This window comes from Stenella coeruleoalba, assembly GCF_951394435.1.
Source record: "Stenella coeruleoalba genome assembly, chromosome: 10".
Taxonomy (NCBI): Eukaryota; Metazoa; Chordata; class Mammalia; order Artiodactyla; family Delphinidae; genus Stenella; species Stenella coeruleoalba.
Window position 1 is genome coordinate 19,823,249 of NC_137156.1, and position 24,179 is coordinate 19,847,427.

The window sequence follows — 24,179 nt, forward strand, 5'->3', positions numbered from 1 at the left end:
AGCCGTGACAACAGGACAGGGCGCTGTTACCCTCCATGATTAGCCAGGCGGGCAATGCTGCTGTAATATCACAGCACTGACAGAGCTCTCACACCGATTAAATTATTCACGCCACCCAAGTGTAATCAGCCGTCACGTTTGAAATAGGTCATTCACACTAAGGCTGCTTGGAGGTGAAAATTTCACAGGGATGGCACCAGATCCAAGTGCTTTGGCTTCATCCGATCTCCCAAGTAAGGGGCTGCTCCAAGCAATCCCCTATTAAATATCTTTCATTGAATCGCAGTTATGTTTTCATGAGCAGCAGCAGGAAGCATCTGGAACAGCTGTCTGCTGGCAGGCACAAGAGCTGTGGGCTGGAAGGCTATATGTCAGCCTCTTCCTTCAATGACCTGTCCTCAACGAGCCTCAAGGGGCTGCTTGAGGAAGATAAATCTGAACACCTGCTCTCATTTGTTCTCTGCGCCCAAGACGGTAGCTGGGTCAGAATGAGGATGTAAGCACTGGGCAAGGGCAGGTTTTAGAAGAACGAACGCACACAGGCCTCTCTGAGAAGTGCCTCTCAGCCCTGGGTGCCGCATTCAAAGAGGAATTCAAGTTCAACAGCTGTGGGGCGTGTGCCCCTGCATTTCAGATCCTAATTCACAGACATCTGGGCCTGTTCGGCACTCAGGATACACTTGCCCTCTTGTTGGCATAGATATACTATTCAACTCAAGTGCCTGGTGGAATACAAATATTTGACTAGCTATTGTAAGGTCTGGAGAATTACTGCTGTGTTAATATGTTCTTTTAATGGTTTTTGAGGATACGAAAGACTATCTTACAGGAGGAAGAACAATTTCCCCCTAGGATTAAAGTAAGGTGACTGAAGACATAGTTCACGGGATTTGAGTTAAAATACAAGCAAATGTGCTGATTGCTAGCGCTTGACTGTTAAATGGATACGTTACTGAGGGAGGCTGATAAATCTCCTTGGGGAAGGGAAAAAAGGCAGGGAGTTGAGCAATGGGATTGACCCCTTGCCTGCCTTCTATTAGGAGAATAAGAATAAAAACCCCGAAAGAGGTCTCTTTAGCTGAGATGCTACGGATGTACAGCCTAGGAGCGAAAGGGAAAGAGATGCAAGCTTTTTTTTTTAATAGAACGTTATTGGAATATAATCGCTTCACAATACCGTGTTAGTTTCTGTTGCACAATAAAGTGAATCAGCTATAAGTATACATATATCCCCATATCCCCTCCCTCTTAAGCCTCCCTCCCAACCTCCATATCCCACCCCTCTAGGTCATCTCAAAGCACCAAGCCGATCTCCCTGTGCTATGCTGCTGCTTCCCACCAGCCAACTATTTTACATTCGGTAGTGTATATATATTGATGTTACTCTCACTTCGTCTCAGCTTTGCCCCCCCCCCCACCCCATGACATCAAGTCCATTCTCTATGTCTACTTCTTTATTCCTGCCTGAGATGCAAGCATTTTAACGTGGTGAGCGTAGCACCAAAAGCAGAGAGGCCACGTGAAGATGGAAAGTTCATGGATGCATTTCCATAATTATTCTATATATCAGAACAGTGCTCCCAAGGATGTTAAGCTCTCTCCTTCAAATATTCACCTTCAAGAAGGCTGCCCAGGGCTTCCCTGGTGGCGCAGTGGCTAAGAATCCGCCTGCCAATGCAGGGGACACGGTTCGAGCCCTGGTCTGGGAAGATCCCACATGCCGCAGAGCAACTAAGCCCGTGTGCCACAACTACTAAGCCTGCGCTCTAGAGCCTGTGAGCCACAACTGCTGAAGCCGTGCTCCACCGCAACGAGAAGCCTGCGCACCGCAACAAAGAGTAGCCCCCGCTCGCCGCAACTAGAGAAAGCCCGCACACAGCAATGAAGACCCAACACAGCCAAAAATAAATATAAATAAAATAAATAAATTTATTAAAAAAAAAAAGCCTGCCCAGATGATCCACCACTTCCCCCGATCTTTCCTTTAATTTCCTTTAAGTGTTTTGCACAGTTTGTATTGCTTCTCCAGCTCCTGGTTTTATGCAACAGCCCATATAGGTTATACAGCCCAATCCCCATAAGCTAGAGATAAATCTATGAATAATTCTCATTTATGCATATGCTGCTTTATCATCAACGTTTCAACAGATATTTCCTAGTGCCCACTATTCTGGGTACTTGGAGTGGGACTTCATGAAGTCATCCCCTATTTATATCTAAACTATCTCAAAGTGGACTCCTGCTTCCCCATCATGGCCATACTACCCCAACGCAAGCCTGCTTCTCCAGCAGCCTTCCTCATCTCAGTAAAGAGCAGCATTATCCTTCCAGATGCTTGGGCCAGAGTCTTGGAGACATCCTTGGTAACATTTCCCTCCTTACCTCCAGAATTCAATCGGTATCAGGCCTGCTAAGTTCCCCACCAATTCTCTCCTGGACTGTTGCCATCCTCTTCTAACTGGCTTCCCTGCTTTTGCCTTTTATGCCCCCATTTTAATTTTCCAGACAGTAGTCAGAATGGTACGCGGGCCTCTCCCTGTTGTGGCCTCTCCCGTTGTGGAGCACAGGCTCCTGACGTGCAGGCTCAGCAGCCATGGCTCACGGGCCCAGCCGCTCCGCGGCATGTGGGATCTTCCCGGACTGGGGCATGAACCTGTGTACCCTGCATCGGCAGGCAGACTCTCAACCACTGCACCACCAGGGAAGCCCCAGAATTATCCTTTTGAAAGGCAAATCAGATTATGTCACTCTGCTCAACATTCACCAATGGCTCCCCATCTCCCATAGAGCAAACCCCAAATGCATACAATGGCCTGTAAGGCTTATAGGAGCTGGACACCCTCCCTCCTAACAGAAACCTCTAGGGTTGCAGCTTCTACTGCCCTTGGCTGTGCTCACATCGTGCTGCAGCCACACTGGCCTCCCGACTCTCCCTGGAACATTCTCCTCCTGATATCCAAGTCGGCCCTGAGGTCCCTTCGAGCCTCTAGAGCCGAGTAGAACTGAATCCAGCACATGATAGACTATCAACAGATAGTCTTTAATGAATGAAAAAAATACATCTTCTATCCCTACATAGTTCATAAGCTCCTGAGGGGCTGCATCTGCTAATTATGCTACTCCTTTCTAGAGAAGCCTCGGTAAGTGCTAATCCCAAAATATTTATGCAGAGATTTTAAAAACGATTCCCAGCTAGGCAGACATTGGTAGAAAAAATTCCCAGACCTCATTCTTACACAACCTGCTATGGAGAAAACAGTCTTTCTAAGACTGTGTCAGATATGCCCAGCCCTGGGCAGAATCAGCTCCCTGGGACCATTTCTATCTCACCTGGGTATTCAGTTCCCTGTTGTTAAACTTACATGGCTCAAGAAAAAGCAACCTTTTTGCAGACTTTCAGGAACTGTCTGGTTCTTTCCTGTTTTGTTTTGTTTTTTGGGGGTACCCATTCCTAACTCTTTTTTTTTAATGTGGAAATATATATGTTATATACGTACGTAGATATAATACATGTAAGATTTACCACCTTAATCATTTTTAAGTCTACAGTTTAGTAGCACTAAGCACATTCACACTGTTATGCAACCAATCTCCGGGACACTTTTCATCTTGTAACACTGAAAACTGAAGCTAGACCCATTAAACAACAACTCCCCATTTCCCCCTCTGCCTACCGCCTGGCAGTCACCCTGACATTTTCTGTCTCTATGAATTTGACTCTCTACACACCTCAGATACATGAAATCATACAGTGATGTGTCTGGCTTATTTCACCTAGCTTAATGTCCTCGGGGTTCATCCATGTTATACCATGTGTCAGAATTTCCTTCCTTTTTAAGGCTGAATAATATTCCATTGCATGTATAGACCATATTTTGTTGACCCATTCATCTGCTGATGGACACTTGTGTTGTTTCTACCTTTCGACTATTGTGAATAATGCTGCTGTGAACATATGTACAATTATCTCTTCAAAACCTTGCTTTCAGTTCTTCTGTGTATATGCCCAGAAGTGGGATTGCTAGATCATATGTTAAAGAACTAATTTTAACTTTTAATTTTTTGAGGAACTGCACCTGTTTTCCATAGTGACTGCACCATTTTATAGTCTCACCGGCAGTGTACAATGGCTCCTGAGCTCTTTTTATAGTAAGATATTTTTCCCCTCCAGCAAGTTAGAACTGCTCAGAGATGCCTAATAGTGCTAAACATTCCAGCTCCTTCCAATGCTTAGCAACCAGGAGCCGAGCGGCCCCCACTGAACGAGCGAGGGTGTGTGTGGTGGTGCTTTTCGCTCTTTCCTTCGTGCCTGTTTTGAAACGGCTTTCTTGTCCTTGAATTAACATGCAGGCTGAGTGGACATCCACGGGTCTGCCCTACAGACAGAGGGCAGTGGGCAAGAGCCAGCACTGTTTTGGGGATGATCAAAGCTCTGCTAATCCCTTGTAATCTCCTAACGTAAAGGGGATATATTTCCAATTTGTGGTTTCTTTGAAAGATGCCCCCAAGGTTGGCACTATCACTTTTTGATGAATTGGGAGACTTGGAGTGGTGTGTGTGTGGAAAAGCCAAGGAGACGGCCTCGAGTCATGTTCGTGCATCCGTCATCTCTTGCAAGGAGGTCCAGGGTTTCAGATCTCGGGGACAAAGAACCCAAAGAGTCAAATGAGGAGTAGAGTGCCTTGGAGTCATGCAGAGGAGTAAGTGGGAAGGACCCTGGACACCTCCTGTGCGTCGCCTTCTTTCACCTCACTTATCGGTGGGCGGGGAGAACAGGCCTTAGTCCTCCTGTGTGTCTCTGCTTACATCATGCTGCCTTCTCTGCCCTCCCCCACCCAGCGCATTCTGTCTTTGGTTTTGTCTTGGACTGTTAATTTTTCATCATCCTACCAGTTGGTGTTACAGAGCAATGTAATATGGGGACGTGTGTTCTCTTAAAAATAATATTTAAATAAAAATAAGAGGGGATAAATCTTCTCTTAAATGGGGATTTTAAAATGATAGGGAGCTTCCCTGGTGGCGCAGTGGTTGAGAGTCCGCCTGCCGATGCAGGGGACACGGGTTCGTGCCCCGGTCCGGGAAGATCCCACATGCCGCGGAGCGGCTGGGCCCGTGAGCCATGGCCGCTGAGCCTGCGCGTCCAGAGCCAGCCTGTGCTCCCCAACGGGAGAGGCCACAACAGTGAGAGGCCCATGTACCGCAAAAAAAAATAATAATAATAATAAAAATAAAATGATAGGACCCTCTCACCGGCATGAAAAGGGGAAGAGCTAGTGGGAGAGACAATGACCTTAAGAGGCAAAATGATGGAACGTGATGACCTAAACCGGGGTCAGCAGGCTTCTTCTGTAAAGAGTCAGATAGTAAGCATTTTAGGCTTTGGGGCCAAGAGGTAAAAAATGAGGAAATTGTATACTTACATATAACAAGAGAGAAAACAAACTTTCACATTTTTTATGGACAAAATTCAAAATATAATAATTAATAATTGAGCTTTTTTTTTTTTATAACACCAGTCTATTAAGGAGAAGAATGGAATTCTTTTTCTTTGGGATAACATCTTGCTTAATTGAAGTTCAAGGTCAATGTTCCCTATCACCAAATCGATTTGCAAATGTCTGTCTTTTTGTAAAAACCATTTATGGCAGGCCGTACAGAAACAGGCAGTGGGCTGGGTCTGGCCTGCAGGTTTGCCATCTCCTTCCCCTGCCAAGAGGTGGGTAATGAGCTACTGACTCACTATGTGCAGTTTTCAATATTGCCTGGTAGCTTATAAAGGCACAAACATCTGTCTTTTGGGTGTATCATTAATGTTAGGAAGACACACAGGGCTTTTTTCTGTCCTCTTCACTCTAGTCCGTGGTGTAAATGACAAGATGTGTTGTCTTTTCTCATACAGAAGAGGATGCTTCTGACCCAGCAGCAGTTGTCCTTCCAGGAGTCGGGAGGACCTGGGTTGACCCTCCCCAGTCTCCCCTCCTACAGCTGGGACCATTTCCAGCCTGACCAGTTATGTGCCCTAGTCCTAACTTTTATTGAGTGGTGCTCAATAAAGATTTGGTGATTAGTTCACAGTGGGTAGATCCCATTAACTTGCTCTCTGTCCCATGAACTATTATTATAAACAACTGAACTGATGTTTGTCCTCCTGTGTGCACATTAATATATTGACACACAAATATACATAAACAGATTACCATGATTTCTCCAGGAGGTTTTACCACTGAAAATATTTTAAAAAGCAATGGAAGTGAAAACAAAGCAAAACACCACTAGAGGAAACGTCATAGAGGCTTTGTTTAAAATCTTAATTACTGTCCTAAAATGCCATTAACATATGTATAATTCAAGTTTCAATAAGTGTTATCTTTAAATTAGAAATGGTTTAACAAATATAGAGAGTCCAGCCTTTATCAAATTACTTTTTAAAAAGTACTCTGTAAAGCGGCATGCAGAGGCAGTAACTGTGGTGTGTTTACCCCAAGTAAATATTTACCCAGGAGAAAGGGCCTTTGTATTGTTAAAGATACTGTTAAAGATATGATTCTTCACCTCCAGCTTTCCTGACCAAGGCAAAGGGGACTCTCTCCACAAGAAAACTGCCATAGCTTATATCACTCTTTAATACTCAAAGGATTTTCAGAGGGAGACCAGATTGGTTAAAGCCAAAAAAAAAAAAAAAAGGTAAGAAATCACAAATTCATTTTGTGCCAAGTGAAGGGGTTATTCTGAGTCCTGCCTTTGTCAAATGGTGGAGGTCGGATAGCAGCCAGGCTTGTTAATTCATGAGCCAGACGCACCTCTATATTCCCAGGAAAGCATTTGAAGTGAGCAGTCTCAATAGCTGTGCTCTCATCAGCTTGTGTCTTTGTTAATCACAGGCCAAGAGTAGAAGAGGAGAATTGTATGGACTTGGGAGACTGGGACAGCTGAGAAAATCACAATTAAAAAATCACTGACATTTACGTAGTAAGTCCTTACTGGTTTTCCATTATCGCATACATTATCTCCTTTAACTTCAAGCAGTTTGTGGGGGAGGTCACCACCACCACCGCCACCATCTTTATCACATTACCATCATCACCACCCCAGCATCATCACCATCACCGTAATTATCATCATCTCCAAGTGGAAGAAGGAAAGTGAAGATTCTGAAGGGTTAGGTAACTTGCCTAAAGTCAAGCTACTAGTAAGTTGAATTAGGTCTTTTGAGTCCAAATATTTTGCTCTTTCAGCTACGCTATCTTCCCTCAGTTTGGAAGTCTGAATGGTAAAAAAAAAAAAAAATCAAAGATTTACAAACATGGTGGCTCTAGAATTTTTGGATGCCAAGTACTTAGTACAGCAATATGGCCAGAAAAGGGGTCTGTCCTCCACTGGAAACTGTTTGCAGCGTAAGCATATGATTTTTTACTCAGATTATAGAGTTCAAATCATTCAAAATAGCAATGTTTTCTGAAAAAGCTTTTTATCATGCTTTATATTTGGACTCTAAATTCTAATTTATTTTTTAGTCTTTAGAGCTGCTAATGGAGATTAATAGTGGGCTGAGGCATGCCCCACATCGAAGACATCCTTGGTAACCCTGAACATATAAACCAGAAGTTGAAGGAGAAGAGATTGTTTTTCAGAGATTGTTTTTCGTAATATTTCAGTCATATAATTTATCTGAAAGTGGTTAAAAGTGCCTTCTACGAATCCTATCTGCATATTAGATTCTTTGACACACTCTTCTTCAAATGCCATTCTATCAGTTCGTCGGGCTGTTATAAATAGGAAGGAAAATCCCACCATAGAACATGTTTTCGTATTTACTCCCTGTCAGAGTTTCCTGAATGCCAATTCATAGAGTGAAAAAAAAAATCTTCAACTGCTCAACCAGCTGACTCAATTTATGATCTGAAAGTCAAGTTATTTTCTTCCTGGTTCTCGGCTCATCACTCCTTACACTGAATGGGCAGTTTAGAATGACGTCAAGAGGGAGAAGAGACCAGCCGGTGTCCCCCTGTTGCTGCTTGAGTTGTACAGTATAAACATTTAAACTCTTAACTCCCAGTGATCCAAAGACTAAGAAGGAAAGACTTGCAGTAAAAAGGTGGCACCATAACCTCGTCACTTTCCAGCCGGGCAGCAACTTGTTTTTAGTTCTCTTTATTTTATTTAGAAATAATTATTTCCTAGGGTTAAACCTCCTAATACAGCAGAGATGACATACCCTCAAGATCTTTTCTCTGTTTACTAGGTTAGCTATTAATGACAATCTTTACAAAGGTTGACACAGTGTTTTCTCTCTCCCTCAGTTGGGAAAATAGACACCTCACCCTGCCAAAAGTTCACATTTTCCTCACTTTTATATTTTAACATCTAGAATTTTTTACTTGTATCCGTCATTGATCTTCAAGTGTCTTCTGCCTGAAGCCTCTGTTAAACAAGTTGAGGCATGAAAAAGCATAAGATATGGAAAGTCCACACGTGAAAGAATGACGATAATATAAATTATCATTAACTTGCCTCTGGAGTGAAGCTGGACATTATACCTGCCTTTTGATTGTTATCCCAGCGTATATGTCAAAATCTTTCTCTTAAAAATATCTAAAAGTGATCAAGTAAATTGTCATTTTTCTTGAAGGGAAATTCTTGATGAGTGATGAGATACATTCCGTCTACACAGCACAAAGTGAAGTGGTTTTTCAGCTCAAACGACCTGGTTTGTCTATCAACAAGGATCGAACACTTCAGATTCTTGACAAATCCCTTCACTCTGCAGTGCACACATGGTATGGAATCATCACCCTCCTAGTCGGCCAGGCATCTCCACATTTCAGGCGCCCCAGAAACCAGCCTCCATCCAGCCTGGAACTTACTGTCAAGGAAGTACATGAACGTTCAATATCCCACCAGCCCCTGCATTGTGGTTTCATTTTCTTCCGTCCATTTTTACTTGACAGGACCAGTCACTATTTTTTTTTTTCTTCCTCTCTGTCCTTCTGGTACTTGAAACAGTCATTTCAACTTGACTCAACTAATACCTTTTCCTTCTTTAAAATCTCTCCTGAAACCAACTGAATTGCAAACATTTTCATTAAACATCACAGCCGTTTGGTAAACAATCAACAGACAAAATTTAGCCATCCAAAAATAAATGAGAAGTGGAATAAGCCTACACTTGCTAAGCACAGTAAAACATGTGAGGTATAGGTAACGGGATGCATCACATTTCTTTAATAAATAGGTTGACTTCAGTAAGTGAAGTAACTCCCATCAAAGAGCAAGGGCAATACTCCCAACTTATTTCACTGCTTTGGTCATAACAACTACACATTTCCTTTCTTTTTAACTATTTTCCCCCCATACAAACAATGGGTATGCATGTACTTGTAGTTTTCAACTCAAGTCCTGTAGCAGATATACTCAAGGCTATCTCATACGATTCCTAAAAAGACTTTACTGGCTGCCTATAGAGATATTAAGTAAGCATTTAAAATGCTTTCTTTGTGATTCTGGGCCCCTTTTTGGCTTTGGCCTGATCTAAATAAGTCACCCTGAGGTCACTGGGGGCCATAAATCAGGGGGGTGGACGGGGGGCTAAGACGGCCTGCATAGCTTTAGTGCAATGTGCTATTTTAGCTTGTGCCCCTGAAATGACACCATCTCTTTGGCACCAGCCAAAGTAAGCTTCCTAGACATCTATGGGAAGGGAATGTTTTGCAGTAATCCAAGGCATAGGTCACACAGGCATGAAATATTGTGGGGAGGTCTGTGTCTGCTCCAGACGCTGTGACAAATAAAGTAGGGAAAACAACTTCCAACCAAAACGTTTATCCAGGATTCCAGGAATGGAAATTGACCCAAGCAATCTCGGCAAACTGCGAAAGCAAAGAGTGGTCAACTTTTTTTAACCCAGGAAACTAAGGCAGCCTCTTCCTGTCCCGTCTCCAATCCCATTACTTGGGTCCACTTGAGAACCCCAGACATGGATGTTTTTGAGAAAGGGCTGACATAGCTAAATAACAATTCTTATATCTACGTGCTATACAATGTGGCATAATCAAACAAAAAGGTCCAACTCTCTCTCTAACCAAGGCACATACACTTTTATGTTCTCTTTCTTAACACTTTTTCCATAGAGGGTATGGACTTAACCAGTCTGAACTTTCAGGATTTATTGGTTTTGTACATAATCTTAATTTAATCTCTTCTTCCTTCTTTCTTTTAATTTTGGAAAGGGCAAATGTAATTCAGTAAATATCAAAACATGCCAGATTACAACAGGTTGCAGAATTGTTTACCCATTAAAAAAAATCTACCTTGGCTTCATAAGCAGTTTACACAGAAAGACAAAGTGGGTATCTATTCTATACTTACAATTCTCTTTTTGTTAAAACTTTTGCAGTTTTTTTGCTCTCTCTGAGCTGAAGATCCCATCGAAAGGGAAAAAAATGCTAACTTACTTGGCTTGGGGAAAGGAGAGAGCTTTGGTTCGAAAGTGTGTGGCATTTTTTTTCAAGCATCTGTCAGTCTCTTTAAGAGCGACAGGTAGCTAATGGTCGAGTGGACTTCCCTTTGAGTTTCTCTCTATCTGGGAGAGTTCTTCTCCTTTGGGGAGTTTGAAACAACTTTCCTAGATACTGTAATCCAGGACAGGAGAAGTATTCTTATGCTATGCTGCATTGTACCAGAACATTCGAAGGTCTGGCAAAGCTTTGCAGTTTCCTGTGGTCTTTCTAGAAGCAAGATTTTAAAAGACATGTAAGTGTCCAGGGACTATATAAGCCTGAGAAATACTTTGCACACATGACCGTGAACTCGTGCAGTTTTATTATTCTAATCATTGCACTTGACCACAGATTACCGAGCACTGCTGAAAACAAAGGCAGTGAGGGCTTGTGGTTCTAAGGAAAGAAGGACTGCAACTTTAACTTGTGCCAAGGAGTAATTCTGACTGCTAACCTACTGGCTGACCACCACCTGGGGAACTGTTTCCTCCCACACACGAATCCTGTTCTGTTCTTGAAAGCTGGCCAAGGGCCTCCACTGTGCGTGACACTTTTTTTCTATTATTATTATCGCCATCATAATTGTTAGAGTTATCATTACTATTATTATCCATCCAGCTATTTCTACTAACATACACCAGACTGGCTGTCAAGAAGGCACAGTGACAAAACAGATGAAAGCCCTTTAATTTGATAAGTTTGAAACAACAATGGGAAAGAAGCCCTCTAATTCCAATTACTGGTTTTTCAATAGCTTGGTAATCAAACCAATCATTCCCCCAAGAAGGAATAAAGTCTACTGGATAGTAACCATTTTCTAAATGGCATGGTGATATGAAAATAAATAAATACATAGTGATATTTGGAAAGCCAACCTGAGGTGGGGGTGGGGGAGGGAGGGAGAGAAAGAGGAATAAAATATTAGGGTTTCTGGGGGGTAGGTGGGTGACTGCTTTTCTCTCTCTCCCTCTTCCTCTCTCCCTCTCACTAATCATATGGAACGCTCCTCTAGAACAAGAGCAAAGTTACACACCAATGCTTCTTAATTTCGTGAACTTTAACATTTTCTTTAACCACAGAAAACAACAGCTGAAGCAAACAGGATCTCAGAAAGGCAGTTAAAAAAATATATTGCGAGCATGACTCAGTTTTTTCTTCCCAGATCTTTATGTGGTCCATAAATCTAAATGGATTATATATACTTTTAACCAAATGGACCTAAATTCTAAATTTGTTTTTCTTTAGGGGGAAAGGGTCCTTTAAAAATGTGGCCATTGCAAGGAAATATGGTTACCTTGGTAACAAGCTCCTAGGCATCTTCCTTCCTTTATGTTAGAGGAAACTCACTGGACCGAAAGCTTTCTGCTTTCTTAGGCATGTTAAAGTGAGCTTAGAGCATGGAGGAAAGCTAGAGCAAGCTTGAACTCTTCTAGGTAGATGTATGCCACTGTGCAGAAAAGATGAAGTAATAGAATGCTGGAGCTTTTCAAATGAGATCTGAGAGATTGTGTAATCAACACTCTTGTTTTAGGTAAAAAATGAGGCTCAGCAAGATTAAGTAAGTGACTTGCCCAAGATCCTACATCTACATAACAGCAGGTGCAGGGCTACAATCCAGGCTCCGGACACCTTGTCCAGCGCTGTTTCCACCCAGGCATACATCTGAAAAGTGGTTTATGAACTGATTTTCTGTAATAAGTCCTATTCTGAATATACTAGGTTAACCAGACATGTGAAAAAACTCTGTGCAGAATTCCTTTTATACATTGCTTTCTAACCTATTCTAAGAACCCATTTTTGTGAACACATAGTCAGAATTAGTATTTATTGAGTGCTTACCATGTCTGAGGCACTATTCTAAGCACCTTCCCTGTAACAATATTTAATCCACACACCATCCTAGGAAGTTAGCACTCCATTTATAAGTGAGTCAACTGAGAGAGAGATTAAGTAACCAGCTCAAAGTCATAGAGTGAATTAAGTGGCAAAGCCCAGGCAGTGCAAGTCTGGAGAGGAAGCTCTTGACTATTACCCTGCAGGGAGCTTACTTAAAAAGAAGGAACTACCCGGACAAGCTTTCACATAAATAGGCAAACATGATCCATGACTCTGAAAACTGAATACAAATATGCTGGATGTTGGACTTGCAAGGATTCTCTCTCTAATCTTTAGAGATTAAGTTAAATGAGATAATCAGTCTGGAAAGTACAAAGCATATCACCTGTGAAGTACAACACAAATGTTATGAATCTATTATGAAGATACCCTGTACAACCCAATAGGTATTATTGTCCCATCTCACCACCGAAGAAACAGAGGTTTAGTTTAGCAATTACTTTGCTTAAATCACATAGGTAACATGAAGCAAAATGAGAATTTGAATCGGAATCTTGTGTGACTCCCCGCTTGACTCTTTACCGTGCTGTTGAGGTTGAAATAATCACATTGATACACATTGAGAATCATGAACGCTCAAGAGAGAGATCTTACTCATCAAGCCCTGCTTTGCTGAGGTCTTAATTCTTTCCCTCAGAGTGGGGCCGCTCACCTATCCGTCTATAGGTGGCGCTCTTTAGCACAGTAGCCATTGGTAAAAGAGAAAAATCCCTTTGGGGGAAAGAAATGTGGCCTGGCATTCTGGAGGTTGGGTAGATAATTACCAAATTGTCCCATTTAGGCTTATCTTCCTAGTTGTAAACATGTTCTAATTCCTGAAGGGAGTAACTAAGTATGTATACACAGAGAAAACATCTTTTTTTTTTTTTTTTTTTTTTTTTTTTTGCGGTACGCGGGCCTCCCACTGTTGTGGACTCTCCCGTTGCGGAGCAGAGGCTCCGGACGCGCAGGCTCAGCGGCCATGGCTCACGGGCCCAGCCACTCCGCGGCATGTGGGATCTTCCCGGACCGGGGCACGAACCCGTGTCCCCTGCATCGGCAGGCGGACTCTCAACCACTGCGCCACCAGGGTGAGCCCACAGAGAAAACATCTTTAAGTAGAAGTGAAAGCTGAGGAATGGAGCCTAAGATCAAACTTCGAGTCACAGTGGCTCTACCTGTCACCCAAGTAGAGCAACAGCTTGAGAACATGCCAAACAGCAAGGAAGCTGGGGGGACATTCTTTAAGCTGGTTGAAATTGTGATAAAAACCCAAATTATGGTTTTAAATATTTCTGAGGCTACAACAAAAGTAATGTGAAGACAGACATCAGTAATGGTAACCTCCTAGATGACTAGATTACAAGGGATTCTTAGTATGCTATACTCTTTCATTTGTCTTCAATGAACTTGTACTACTTGGGTAACTGCAAAAAATTTTACTAGAGCTCCTTTAAAAAATTACTTGATAAGAGTTTTTTAAAAACTACCAGATACGGTTCTTGCGGAAACCAACAAGTTTATGAGGTCCCGAGTCCAGAATACCACTTCTTTAGACAGTTCCAAATTCTTGAAAAGCTCTTGCCTACAGCCCAACCTCATAGGCAGCATTTGATTACAAGGCATCTGTAGATTACAAGATTAGCCATTTCAAATTGCAACCCTTACAGTCAAATCCCACAACACTGGTCTACCTGGGGAAACCTAAGCGGCGCAGTTGATGTCAGAAGCTAGCATGGCTGCTGCCTCCCAGCCTGGAAGAAGAGGAAAAGGGAAAGGCAACTGAGACAGGGTTGGGGTGCCAAATAAGTCCACGGAAGAGTGGAGAGGGCAAGACCCAAAGGCAGAGAGAGAAAAGAAGGACAGGTGGGTAGTGCAGAGCAAAGCAATATGGCACTGTGGGGCACCATCCCCGGCCCATCTGTCCAACTGCTGCCCTGCAGTCCTGCTGTGTGCTGAGCACGGAGACAGACTTATTTCCTTAAGGTGTTAGACAAGAGAGCACAGAAGAGGGACAAGGGGAAATTTTAGTACTATTTTCTACCCTAAACTAAACCTTTGGTCATGACTTTAAAAAAAAAATTATTTGGAGGAACCATTCAGTTCCCTTGTCCCGGGTTCTGCAGTGTACTTCTGGGGTGTCAGCCCATCCAGGATGCTTTCAAAGTCCTCAAGTCCCTTACCCAAGCCGGGCCACAGTTTCCAACAGTGTCAAAGCTAAGCAAAGTAGATCAGAAAGGCTCCTGCCAGAATGACGTGTTTACCTTCACAAAAAACATCATCCTCTTCATCCATCGGGAGCTCCTCGGAGTCTAGATACTGCATCTTGGAGCCGGCAGTCAGCGTGTGCAGTGGCCTCAGCAGCTACCCTGCCCTCGGAGGCGACTTCCTTTTCCCAGCTTGGCTAAGCGCCCCGAGAGGGCAGCGTCCGCCTCTGCCCTCGAGAAAGCAGCTTCATTCATATGAACAGGCTTCGTGAGCCTTTTGAAGAGTGCATTCCAGGTGGGGTAATTTTCACCACTGAGAAGAAAGAATTTTTTTCTTTTTTTTTTTTTGGAAGGGGGCTGCAGATCCGGTTGGAGCTGAACAGAGATAGCGCTTAAAGTCTGAGGGCAATGAATTCTATTTCAAAGCGACAGCTTTCATATTTTCTTAAAGAGGAAGGCGGCCGTTTAACTTTCTTATGAATTTGAACACAATGGGTAGTGTTGAAAGAGAGGGGGTTCACATTTCTCCTATCTTGGTTTTGCTTCAATGACAATTTATCTGAAAGGAAAGCAAGCCACTATGCTAGACCCAGGCAGGCATCTGGAGGGACAGAGCTTTTCTTTCACTCAGTAATAGTTGCATTTTTCTTTCTTTGCAAACCCCTGGCATTTGAGGATTAGAAAATTTCCAACACTTAAACCAGATTTAATGCACATCTAGGCTCTTATTGACTCAATCTATGGTCAATAAATGGATAAATCGTTTGGGTCAAACAACTTCCATTTTATAATACTGACTCAGTATGATACTTCAGACTTATCACTAAAGCAGAAAGGAGAAAATGTAACTCAGAAGGCAGTTCCTCCCAGAGGGAGGACTAACCACTGACCTGTCACGTCAGTACCAGTGGTTGGCATCACTATATTGAAACACCCAAAGTGTGCTAAATTCTGTATGGTGGTTCAAACACAAATCTCTGAGTGATACTGCAACCTCACTTGGGGTTTCCCAGCCCTCTACTTTGTGTTATAAGACGTCTCAGGCGTCAGAAGCTTGGAAAATGCAAACGGAGATGATGGCAGGGAGTTGTTGGCCCAAGGTGTTTATTTCTGGCAACCTTATTTATTGAGTAGGGTTTTAAAAATATGTACATATATTAATAGACTTTGTTTTTTAGAGCAGTTTCAGGTTCACAGCAAAATTGAGAGAGGAAGTAATAGAAGCTCCCCATAACGCCCTGCCCCCCCCACATATAGCCTCCCCCATTATCAACACCTCGACCCCCAGAGTGGTACATTTCTTACAACTGATGAACCTACACTGATACATTATTATCACCCAGAATCCAAGGTTGACATTAGTCCAAGGTGCATTCTTGGTGTTGTATATTCTATGGACTTGGACAAACAGATAATGACATGTATCCACCATTATAGTTTCATACAAAGTAGTTTCTCTGCCCTAAAAATCCTCTGTGCTTTGCCTATTTATCCCCCCACCACCACAACCCCTGGCAGCCACTGATCTTTTTTGTAAAATAAATTTATTTATTTATTATTTATTTAATTTTTGGCTGCTTCGGTTCTTCGTTGCTGCGTGCGGGCTTTCTCTAGTTACAGTGAGCGGGGGCTACTCTTTGTTGTGATGCGCGGGCTTCTCGTTGCGGTGGCTTCTCTTGTTGCAGAACACGGGCTCAGTAGTTGTGGCTCACGGGCTCTAGAGCACAGGCTTTGTAGTTGTGGCGCACGGGCTTAGCTGCTCTGCGGCATGTGGGATCTTCCCGGACCAGGGCTCAGACCCGTGTCTCCTGCACTGGCAGGTAGATTCTTAACCACTGCACCACCAGGGAAGTCCCAACCACTGATTTTTTACTGTCTCCATAGTTCTGCCTGTTCCAGAATGTCATAGTTGGAATCATATACAAGGTAGACTTTTCAGATTGGCTTCTTTCACTTAGTAGTATGCATTTAAGTTTCCTCCTTGTCTTTTCAGGGCTTGATAGCTCATTTCTTCTTAATTTTGAATAACATTCCATTGTCTGGATGTAACACAGTTTATCTATTCACCTACAGAAGGATATCTTGGTTCCTTCCAAGTTTGGGCAATTATGAATAAAGTTGATATAAACAACCATGTGCAGGTTTTTGTGTGGACATAAATTTTCACCTCCTTTGAGTGCATAAAAAGGAGCACGATTACTTGATTGTATGGTGAGAGTAGGTTAAGTTTTGTATGAAACTGTCAAATTGTCTTCCACGGTGGCTGCATCATTTTGGATCCCCACCACTAATGAATGAAAGGTCCTGTTGCTCCACATCCTTGCCAGCATTTGGTGTTCTGGATTTTGGCCATTCTAATAGGTGTGGAGTGGTATCTCGGATTCCTAAGTGCTTTTGAAGAGACTCCTGGTGCTACGTTCCAAGCTAAGAACTATCCCCTCCTCCCCTAACCGTATCCTTGAAATTACACCAGCTTCTCCCAGGGGAGAGTATGGAAAATAGAGCTGGAGAAGTCCAGCTGTGAGAACGGATGTGTACAGAGGAATTCTAGAGTCAGTCAATCATGAAGGGTTATTTGAGCACCAGCAGTGGGCTTACCCCTGCACTGGGTGCCGTGGGGTTTCCAGAGACAATATGTAGCCTGGGGCCTGTTGGAACCTCCAATTGCTCTCAAGCAGGGTTCAGACCATCCGTAGGGGAGAGTTTGGAGATGGTGTTTTTGGTTGCACAACGACTGGGGGTATGACTGACATTTAATGTCTTGGTAACCTTCCTGTAATGCATGGGACAGTGGCTCGAGAGGCATTTAGTGTCCAGCCCTAAAGGCCAGTAGTGACCTTACCCCCTTGAGAAATACCCTGAGAGGCAGACAGCTGGTGTTGAAGCCTTTCTCTAGATTGCCTTTGCTCCCCTCCTTTCTGACCCTTCCACCACCATCTCCCACCCCAATTCCCACTCAAATGACTTTTCTGGTCAAGGGTTGTGCTTAATTATCTAAATTAAATTAATTTAAATGGGCCTGAACTGGAGGTTGGTGAAGCCATTATGGAATATAGTATGGGGGTTCCTCAAAAAATTAAAAATAGAATTACCATATGACCCAGCAAGCCTACTCCTGGACATACATCCCCAAAATTTGAAAGCAAGATCTTGAATTGATGCTTGCACTGCCATGTTCATTGCAGCATTATTCACAATAGTCAAGATGTAAAAGGAATCTAAATGTCCATCAGTGAGCAAATGGATAAAGAAAATGTGGCATATAGATACAATGGAATATCATTCAGCCTTAAAAAAAGAAGGAAATCCTGTTATATGCTATAATATGGATGAATCTTAAGGACATCATGCTAAATGCAATAAGCCAATCACAAAAAGACCAATACTGTATGAATCCCCTTATGTAATGTATCTAAAGTAGTCAAATTCATAGAACAGCAAGGAGAATGGTGGCTGCTGGGGGCTGGGGGGAGAGGAAAATGGGAAGCTTTTCGATAGGTATAGAGTTTCAGTCATGCAAGATGAAAAAGTTCTAGAGATCTGTTGTACAACAATGTGCACATTGTGGACTTAAAATGTGGACTTAAAAATTGTTAAGAGGGTAAATCTATGTTATGTGTTTTTTTTTTACTATATACAAAACAAAACAAAAAAATGGCCCCAAATGTAGGAAATTTGCATGCAGACCCGAGCTCCATTTGTTGTGGCTGGGATGAGAGGCTAGGTATCAATTCTGATGATCACTACGTTTCTCACCCATTGTCCTGTGCCCTTTAATCTGCATAACCGCAAAAGGTGGGTGTTATCTCATTTTACAGCTGAAGCGGTGGGACTTAAATAAGGTGAGAGCTTAAATAACTTTCCTAAGAGCACATAGCTAGCGAGCGGCAGATTGCACTAATTCTAAAGCTCACCCCATTACCTCTCATCTAAACAGCTTTATGGAGTGACTGCCAATGATCTGGGTCACCAGAGTATCCCCGTGGCTCCTGGGGACCTGCACTGCCTCCATTTCCTCCCACCCCAGAACCACCAGGTTACCGTAGTAACCCTGAGGTCCCTAGCCATTCCACTTCAGCAAGTGAACATAACCTCGCTAGGCCTACCTCCTTATCTTCAAATGGAGAAAATAATATCTCCCTGTTAAGGGCTGAATTGTGTCCCTCCGCCATCCACAACCAAAGTCCATACGTTGAAGTCCTAACCCCCAGTACCTCAGAATGTGACCTTATTTGGAAATAGGATAATTGCAGATGTAATCGGTTAAGATGAAGTCATACTTGAATAGGACAGGCCCCCTAAAAATCCAGTTGTCCTTATAAAAAGGGGAGATTTGGACACAGACACACACACAGGGAGAACAGCATGTGAAGATGAAAGCAGAGATCTAGAAATCAAGGAATGCCAAAGATTGCCAGCAAACCACCAGAAGCTATGGAACAGATTCTGCCTCACCTTCTTCAGAAGGAACCAACCCTCCTGACACCTTCATCTCAGCCTTCTAGCCTCCAAAACTATGAAACAATACATTTCGGTTATTTAAGCCACCCAGCTTGGGGTGCTTTGTTACGGAAGCCCTAGCGAGCTAATACATCTCCTCATTTGGCTTGTTTTGAGGATTACAAAGAATAATTCATGTAAAGGAACTGACAGAGCACATGGCACGCCATACATACCCAACTGTAATTATCCAAATTAAATCTCTCACAGGGCAGTTTAGGGCCACTTCTTGGGCTGAAGCCTCAATGTGGGCGGAGAGTGAGCAGCCACCATGCTCGGTACAAAATCTCAATCACCCTTTGGACATTCTCCTCTGTCTTTTCTCCTCCAATTTAGATATTTTTAAAAGACAGCTAAGAATCTCAAAGAACAAGTCATAAATGCCACTAAGAATGCCTTGAGAGCAGCATTATAGAAAATGTGTTCCTTGCTCCCAAAGTTCACAATCACCTTAGAGAGAAGGCATATATGCATGACATGTTGGCTAAGGGGGGAAATGAATGACCTATAGATGCACGCATCCATACGGATCCATTCCAGAAACATCATGTTGACTAAGAAAGTCTCATAAAAATATAAATAATATGAGTTGACTTATATAAATCACAAAAATGGGCAAAATGAAAAAATATATAAATAACAGCTAAACTGACAAAAACAGATTAACAGGAGAAGAGGCATACAAATTTTATTAACATTTGTATAATGCCTGGGGGCTTCACAGAAAAGAAGTGAAAATCCCAAAGAAGTGGTTAGACTTGGGGGCTATATACTATTTTAACAAAGAGTGATAAGTTGTGGAGAAGTGACTAGACAAAGCAAGGCGGGGAGGTTTGGACTCTTAGGGGTAGTGACTTGGGGGAAGGAGACTAAGAAATGTATGACAGATAAGGGTTGTTTAATAAGGTATGTTATACAGAGACACTGAAGTGTAAGGAGTTGATGCACTTTTGCTAGCTTGAAGATGGAGGGGGTCCCATGCAAGGACCAAAGAGCAGCCTCTAGGAGTAAACAGTGACCCCCTAGCTGACAGCTAACAAGGTAACAGGCACTTTAATCTTACAGCTGCAAGGAGCTGAGTTTTGCCAACAATCTGAACGAACTCGGAAGTAACTTCTTCCCCAGAGCCCCGCCCAGCTGACATTTTGTTTTCAGTCTTGTGATACCCAGAGCAGAGTACTCAGTTAAGCCTAACCTACAGAACTGTGAGTTAATAAATAGGTGCTGTTCTAAAAGAAAAAGAAAAAAAAAAAGATATGTTATGCAGACTCATCTCACCTCTGGTGATAAAAGTGGCCTTCAGTTGATAAAGAGTCATTTTCCTCTTCCTGGTACAGGAGAGGGGAACACTTTTACAAAGAGAAATTTATGCCCTGTGTCTGCTATTTCTGAATTGCCTTCAGCTAAAAATAATCCTAATGCCAATGTGGCATATTTTGGGGTGGCGTATTCTGATCCTCTTCAAATCCATACTAGAAAAGAAAGACTAAAGCTAGGGAAACTGAGTGCTCAGAGCTAGGTAAGTCAGTGAGGTGGAGTTAAGGGGGTGTAGGTTATAGAGAGTAGTCTTGACTAAGCAGTGAGAGATGAGTCTGGAACAATAACTAAAGGACCTTGCACGTCAATGATTGAGGCAAACAGCTAATTCTTGGATTTGAGGAAGAGAACAAAAGTAAGGATGAACCAGTGTGAGCCAACTATTTTAATAAAAGGCTGATTTGTGATAACCTGGGCTAAGTTTAACAACAGAACTCACCAAGGTCAAAAGCACAGGAACATGGCAAAGCTTTTATACCCTGAACAGTTGGTATCCACCTTGTGCTATACCAGGTATGCAGATATGCACGGTCTAGTCCTTGCTTTGAGGAGCTTTACTTGCCCATTCCTGTGTTCATTCATTTACTCATTCATTCATTCATTCATCCATCCATCTATCTATTTGAAAAATGATAATGAATGCCTACTATATTTCAGGCACAGTGGGAAACATTTAAGTAAATATATAAATGACTGTGCTTGTGTTGTGTTGAACATGTGAAAATCAACACGGTGATATTATTTTGTGGTATGAGAATTTGTTATAATGATTGGCTATTTATTAATTTTAAACATTTCTGCATGGTTTGCTGTTTTGAAAAAAAATTACCACCTGTGAAGTGTTTAGAGGAGGAAGTCACCCTGATGGGAAATGTCATCATCCAATGTGGGCTTTCATTTCAATAGAGGATGGGCTTCACAACCTTCTCTCTGTACCCATTCCTGGAGAATTTCCCACTCCCTCCAGAAAGTATTTCTAAATACATAATTTTCAGATACAAAAACTTCAGAGCAGGGAGAAGAATCTGAAATAATTAGGGGTATTAGAAACAGAAAGGAGAACAAAGTAGGAGAGAGGAATTGAAACTGTGAGGAGTGTTTGGAATCAAGAAAGAAAAAGAAGGTGAAAATACCACAGAGCCAGAAATAAGCTTATCTTTGGGTAACTTTGCCTGTAAAAATGCACATAAGATGTATCTAACTGCAGAATGCCATGGACAAGGAGCTGAGACTAAAGGAGCATGATTTTTTTTTTTTTTTTTGCTGACAAAGCAAGAGACTTTATTGCAAGGGGCACCCGGGTGGAGAGCAGGTGGGTAAGGGAACCCAGGAGGACTGCTCTGCCACGTGGCTTGCGGTCTCGGGTTTTATGGTGATGGGATTAGTTTCTGGTTGTCTCTGGCCAATCATTCTGACTCAGGGTCCTTTCTGGTGGCGAGCGGAACCGCTCAGCCAAGATGGATTCCAGCAAGGTGGATCCTGGGAGGTTGGTAGGACATGTGGAGTGGTGTCTCCTCTCTCCTTTTGACCTTTCCTGTATTCTTCTACTTGACGGTGTCTTGTTACTTCCGTGTTCTAAAGAAACATGATTTTAATGGTGTTCCTGTTTTCATATTACAAGAGGAGACACCCACCTCATGGGATTACGGCTCTCCCAGAGGCTTCATAAGTCTTCCTGTTCACCTTCCCCCATTTTAGGGGTATCGTTCAACTGTAGAAGCCACACTCAAGGTCACTTACTACAGGTGCTGGGGAAGCCTGAAGGACAGGCTGACCAAAGCTCTGGATGGACTTGCCTCCCCAGCTGTGTCGTAGCCTTCAAAACCAAGAGCGAACAATATAGTGAAACCAGCAGACTGGTAGTCACTGGAGTGGTTAGAGAATGAGTTTGGAGCTTCTTTAAAGCCCCTTTCCCAGAAAATTGTCATAATTTGACCTGCCTTTTGGTTCCCTGGGAGACCCCATTTACAAGGCTGTCTTTATTTAACTTGACTCAGTGCTGCCTGGAGTGAAGAGCCTCTTCCCTGGGCCTGCTTGTTGAAAACAATCAGAAGCAATTGGTGAATAACTAAGCTGCCTAGGGCAGTGGTAAGAATTGGGGGCAAACAGTAGGTGAACCAAACTCTTAAAAAAAAAAAAAAAAGCTGAGGAAACAGATGGCCACAGGGAGCTTTGAAAAGCTCTGACATATTCCTGGGGATCCAGAAGGCCAAACACGTGTAGGGCTGTGCGCATGACCAGGCTGTGCACATGCTTAGAAAAGACCTGCAAGGCCATAAACTCTCACCTCTGTCTAATCTTGAGGCTCTGCAGAAGCAGGAAGTAAATGTTAAGGCAAACTTATAAAGTGCCTAGCTGAGTGTTGAAGGTGTGTCCCAGCTTACATACAGAGTCACTTGGCAAAAGCTAAGACTTATTGTTTCCAGGCATCTAAAGAAATCTCTGTCTGACGTTAGCTGACTGCTAAGTAACTAAGCAGAGATTTCAGTGTCCACAAATGACAAAGAATACAGACTTTACAGAACTAGTTCGGAAAAGTCACTAAACAACAATAAAAACCCCTAGGGAAGGGGGAGAAGCTGATTTCCAAAATTCCCATATAATATTAAATAAATTGTCCAGTTTTCAACAAAAAATTGAGACATGCAAAGAAACAAGAAAGTATGGCCCATAAAACAAAACAAAACCAATCAATAGAAACTGTCCCTGAAGAAGCCCGGATGTTAGACTTACTAGGGACAAAGACTTTAAATCATCTATTTAAAATGTATTCAAACAATTAAAGGAGAAGAGAAGAAGAATGTCTCATGATGGAAAATATCAACAAGAAGATATTGTCTGAAGAAAACAAAAAACACTCACTCAAAAAGATATATGTACCCCCATGTTCATGGCTGTGTTATTTACAATAGTCAAGATATGGGAACAACCTTAGTGCCCATCAGTGGATGAATGGATAAAGAAGACGTGGTATATATACACAATGAATACTACTCAGCTATGAAAAAAGAATGAAATCTTGTCCTTTATCAACAACATGGACGAATCTAGAGGGTATGATGTTAAGCAAAATGTCAGACAGAGAAAGACAAATACTGTATGATTTCACTTATATGTGGAATCTAGAAAAACAAAACAAATGAACAAACAAAACAAAATAGAAACAGACTCATAGATACAGGGTAAAAACTGGTGGTTGCCAGAGGTGGGCAACTGGAGTTGGGGGATGGGCAAAATAGGTGAAGGGGATTAAGAGGCACACACTCCCAGTTATCAAATAAATAAGTCATGGGGATGTAATATACTCAATAATATCATAATAACTTAAGATGGTGACAGATGGTAACTAGACTCATCGTGGTGATCATCTCATAATGTATATAAATGTCAAATCACTATGTTATGTACCTGAAATTAATCTAACATTGTATGTCAATTATACCTCAATAAAAAAAAGAAAGCCATATGCATACATATATTTTTTTCTGACAGAGAAATGTGATAGAATGATCAAAAAAGAGTTTCAAATAATATTACATTATTAATAATGTAATAATATTACATTATTATTTTAATGTAATAAAAATACATTACATTATAAGAAGGGAAATTGTCCCAAACTTGGGCTGAAGTCAAACTTTGTGGTGTGGTTGGAACAGCAGCACCTTCTGGGATGTATCTAACATTCTTAATAAAATGTACCATCAGTTTCCTGATAGATTTTCATTAGTTAAGAGTCCTTCTGGAATATCGATTTATCCTACCTGCCTAACTTATAGCCTTA

At 42.2% G+C, this 24,179-nt stretch overlaps 1 protein-coding gene across 8 annotated transcripts in view; it reads right to left on the reverse strand.

The window, feature by feature from the left end:
* Positions 1 to 24,179, reverse strand: part of RIPOR2 (RHO family interacting cell polarization regulator 2) — a 227,245-nt gene that overhangs the window by 97,200 nt on the left and 105,866 nt on the right. Inside the window, exon 1 of one of the 8 annotated variants that reach the window (XM_079932727.1) lies at positions 14,636 to 15,020. The exons of 6 other annotated variants lie outside the window; for them this stretch is intronic. In XM_079932727.1, the coding sequence (XP_079788853.1) occupies positions 14,636 to 14,696 (61 nt within the window). In that variant the 5' untranslated portion in view covers positions 14,697 to 15,020. Of the gene's footprint in view, positions 1 to 14,635; positions 15,031 to 24,179 lie in introns of those variants that run through there. One more of the 8 variants, XM_079932731.1, reaches the window with a different exon arrangement.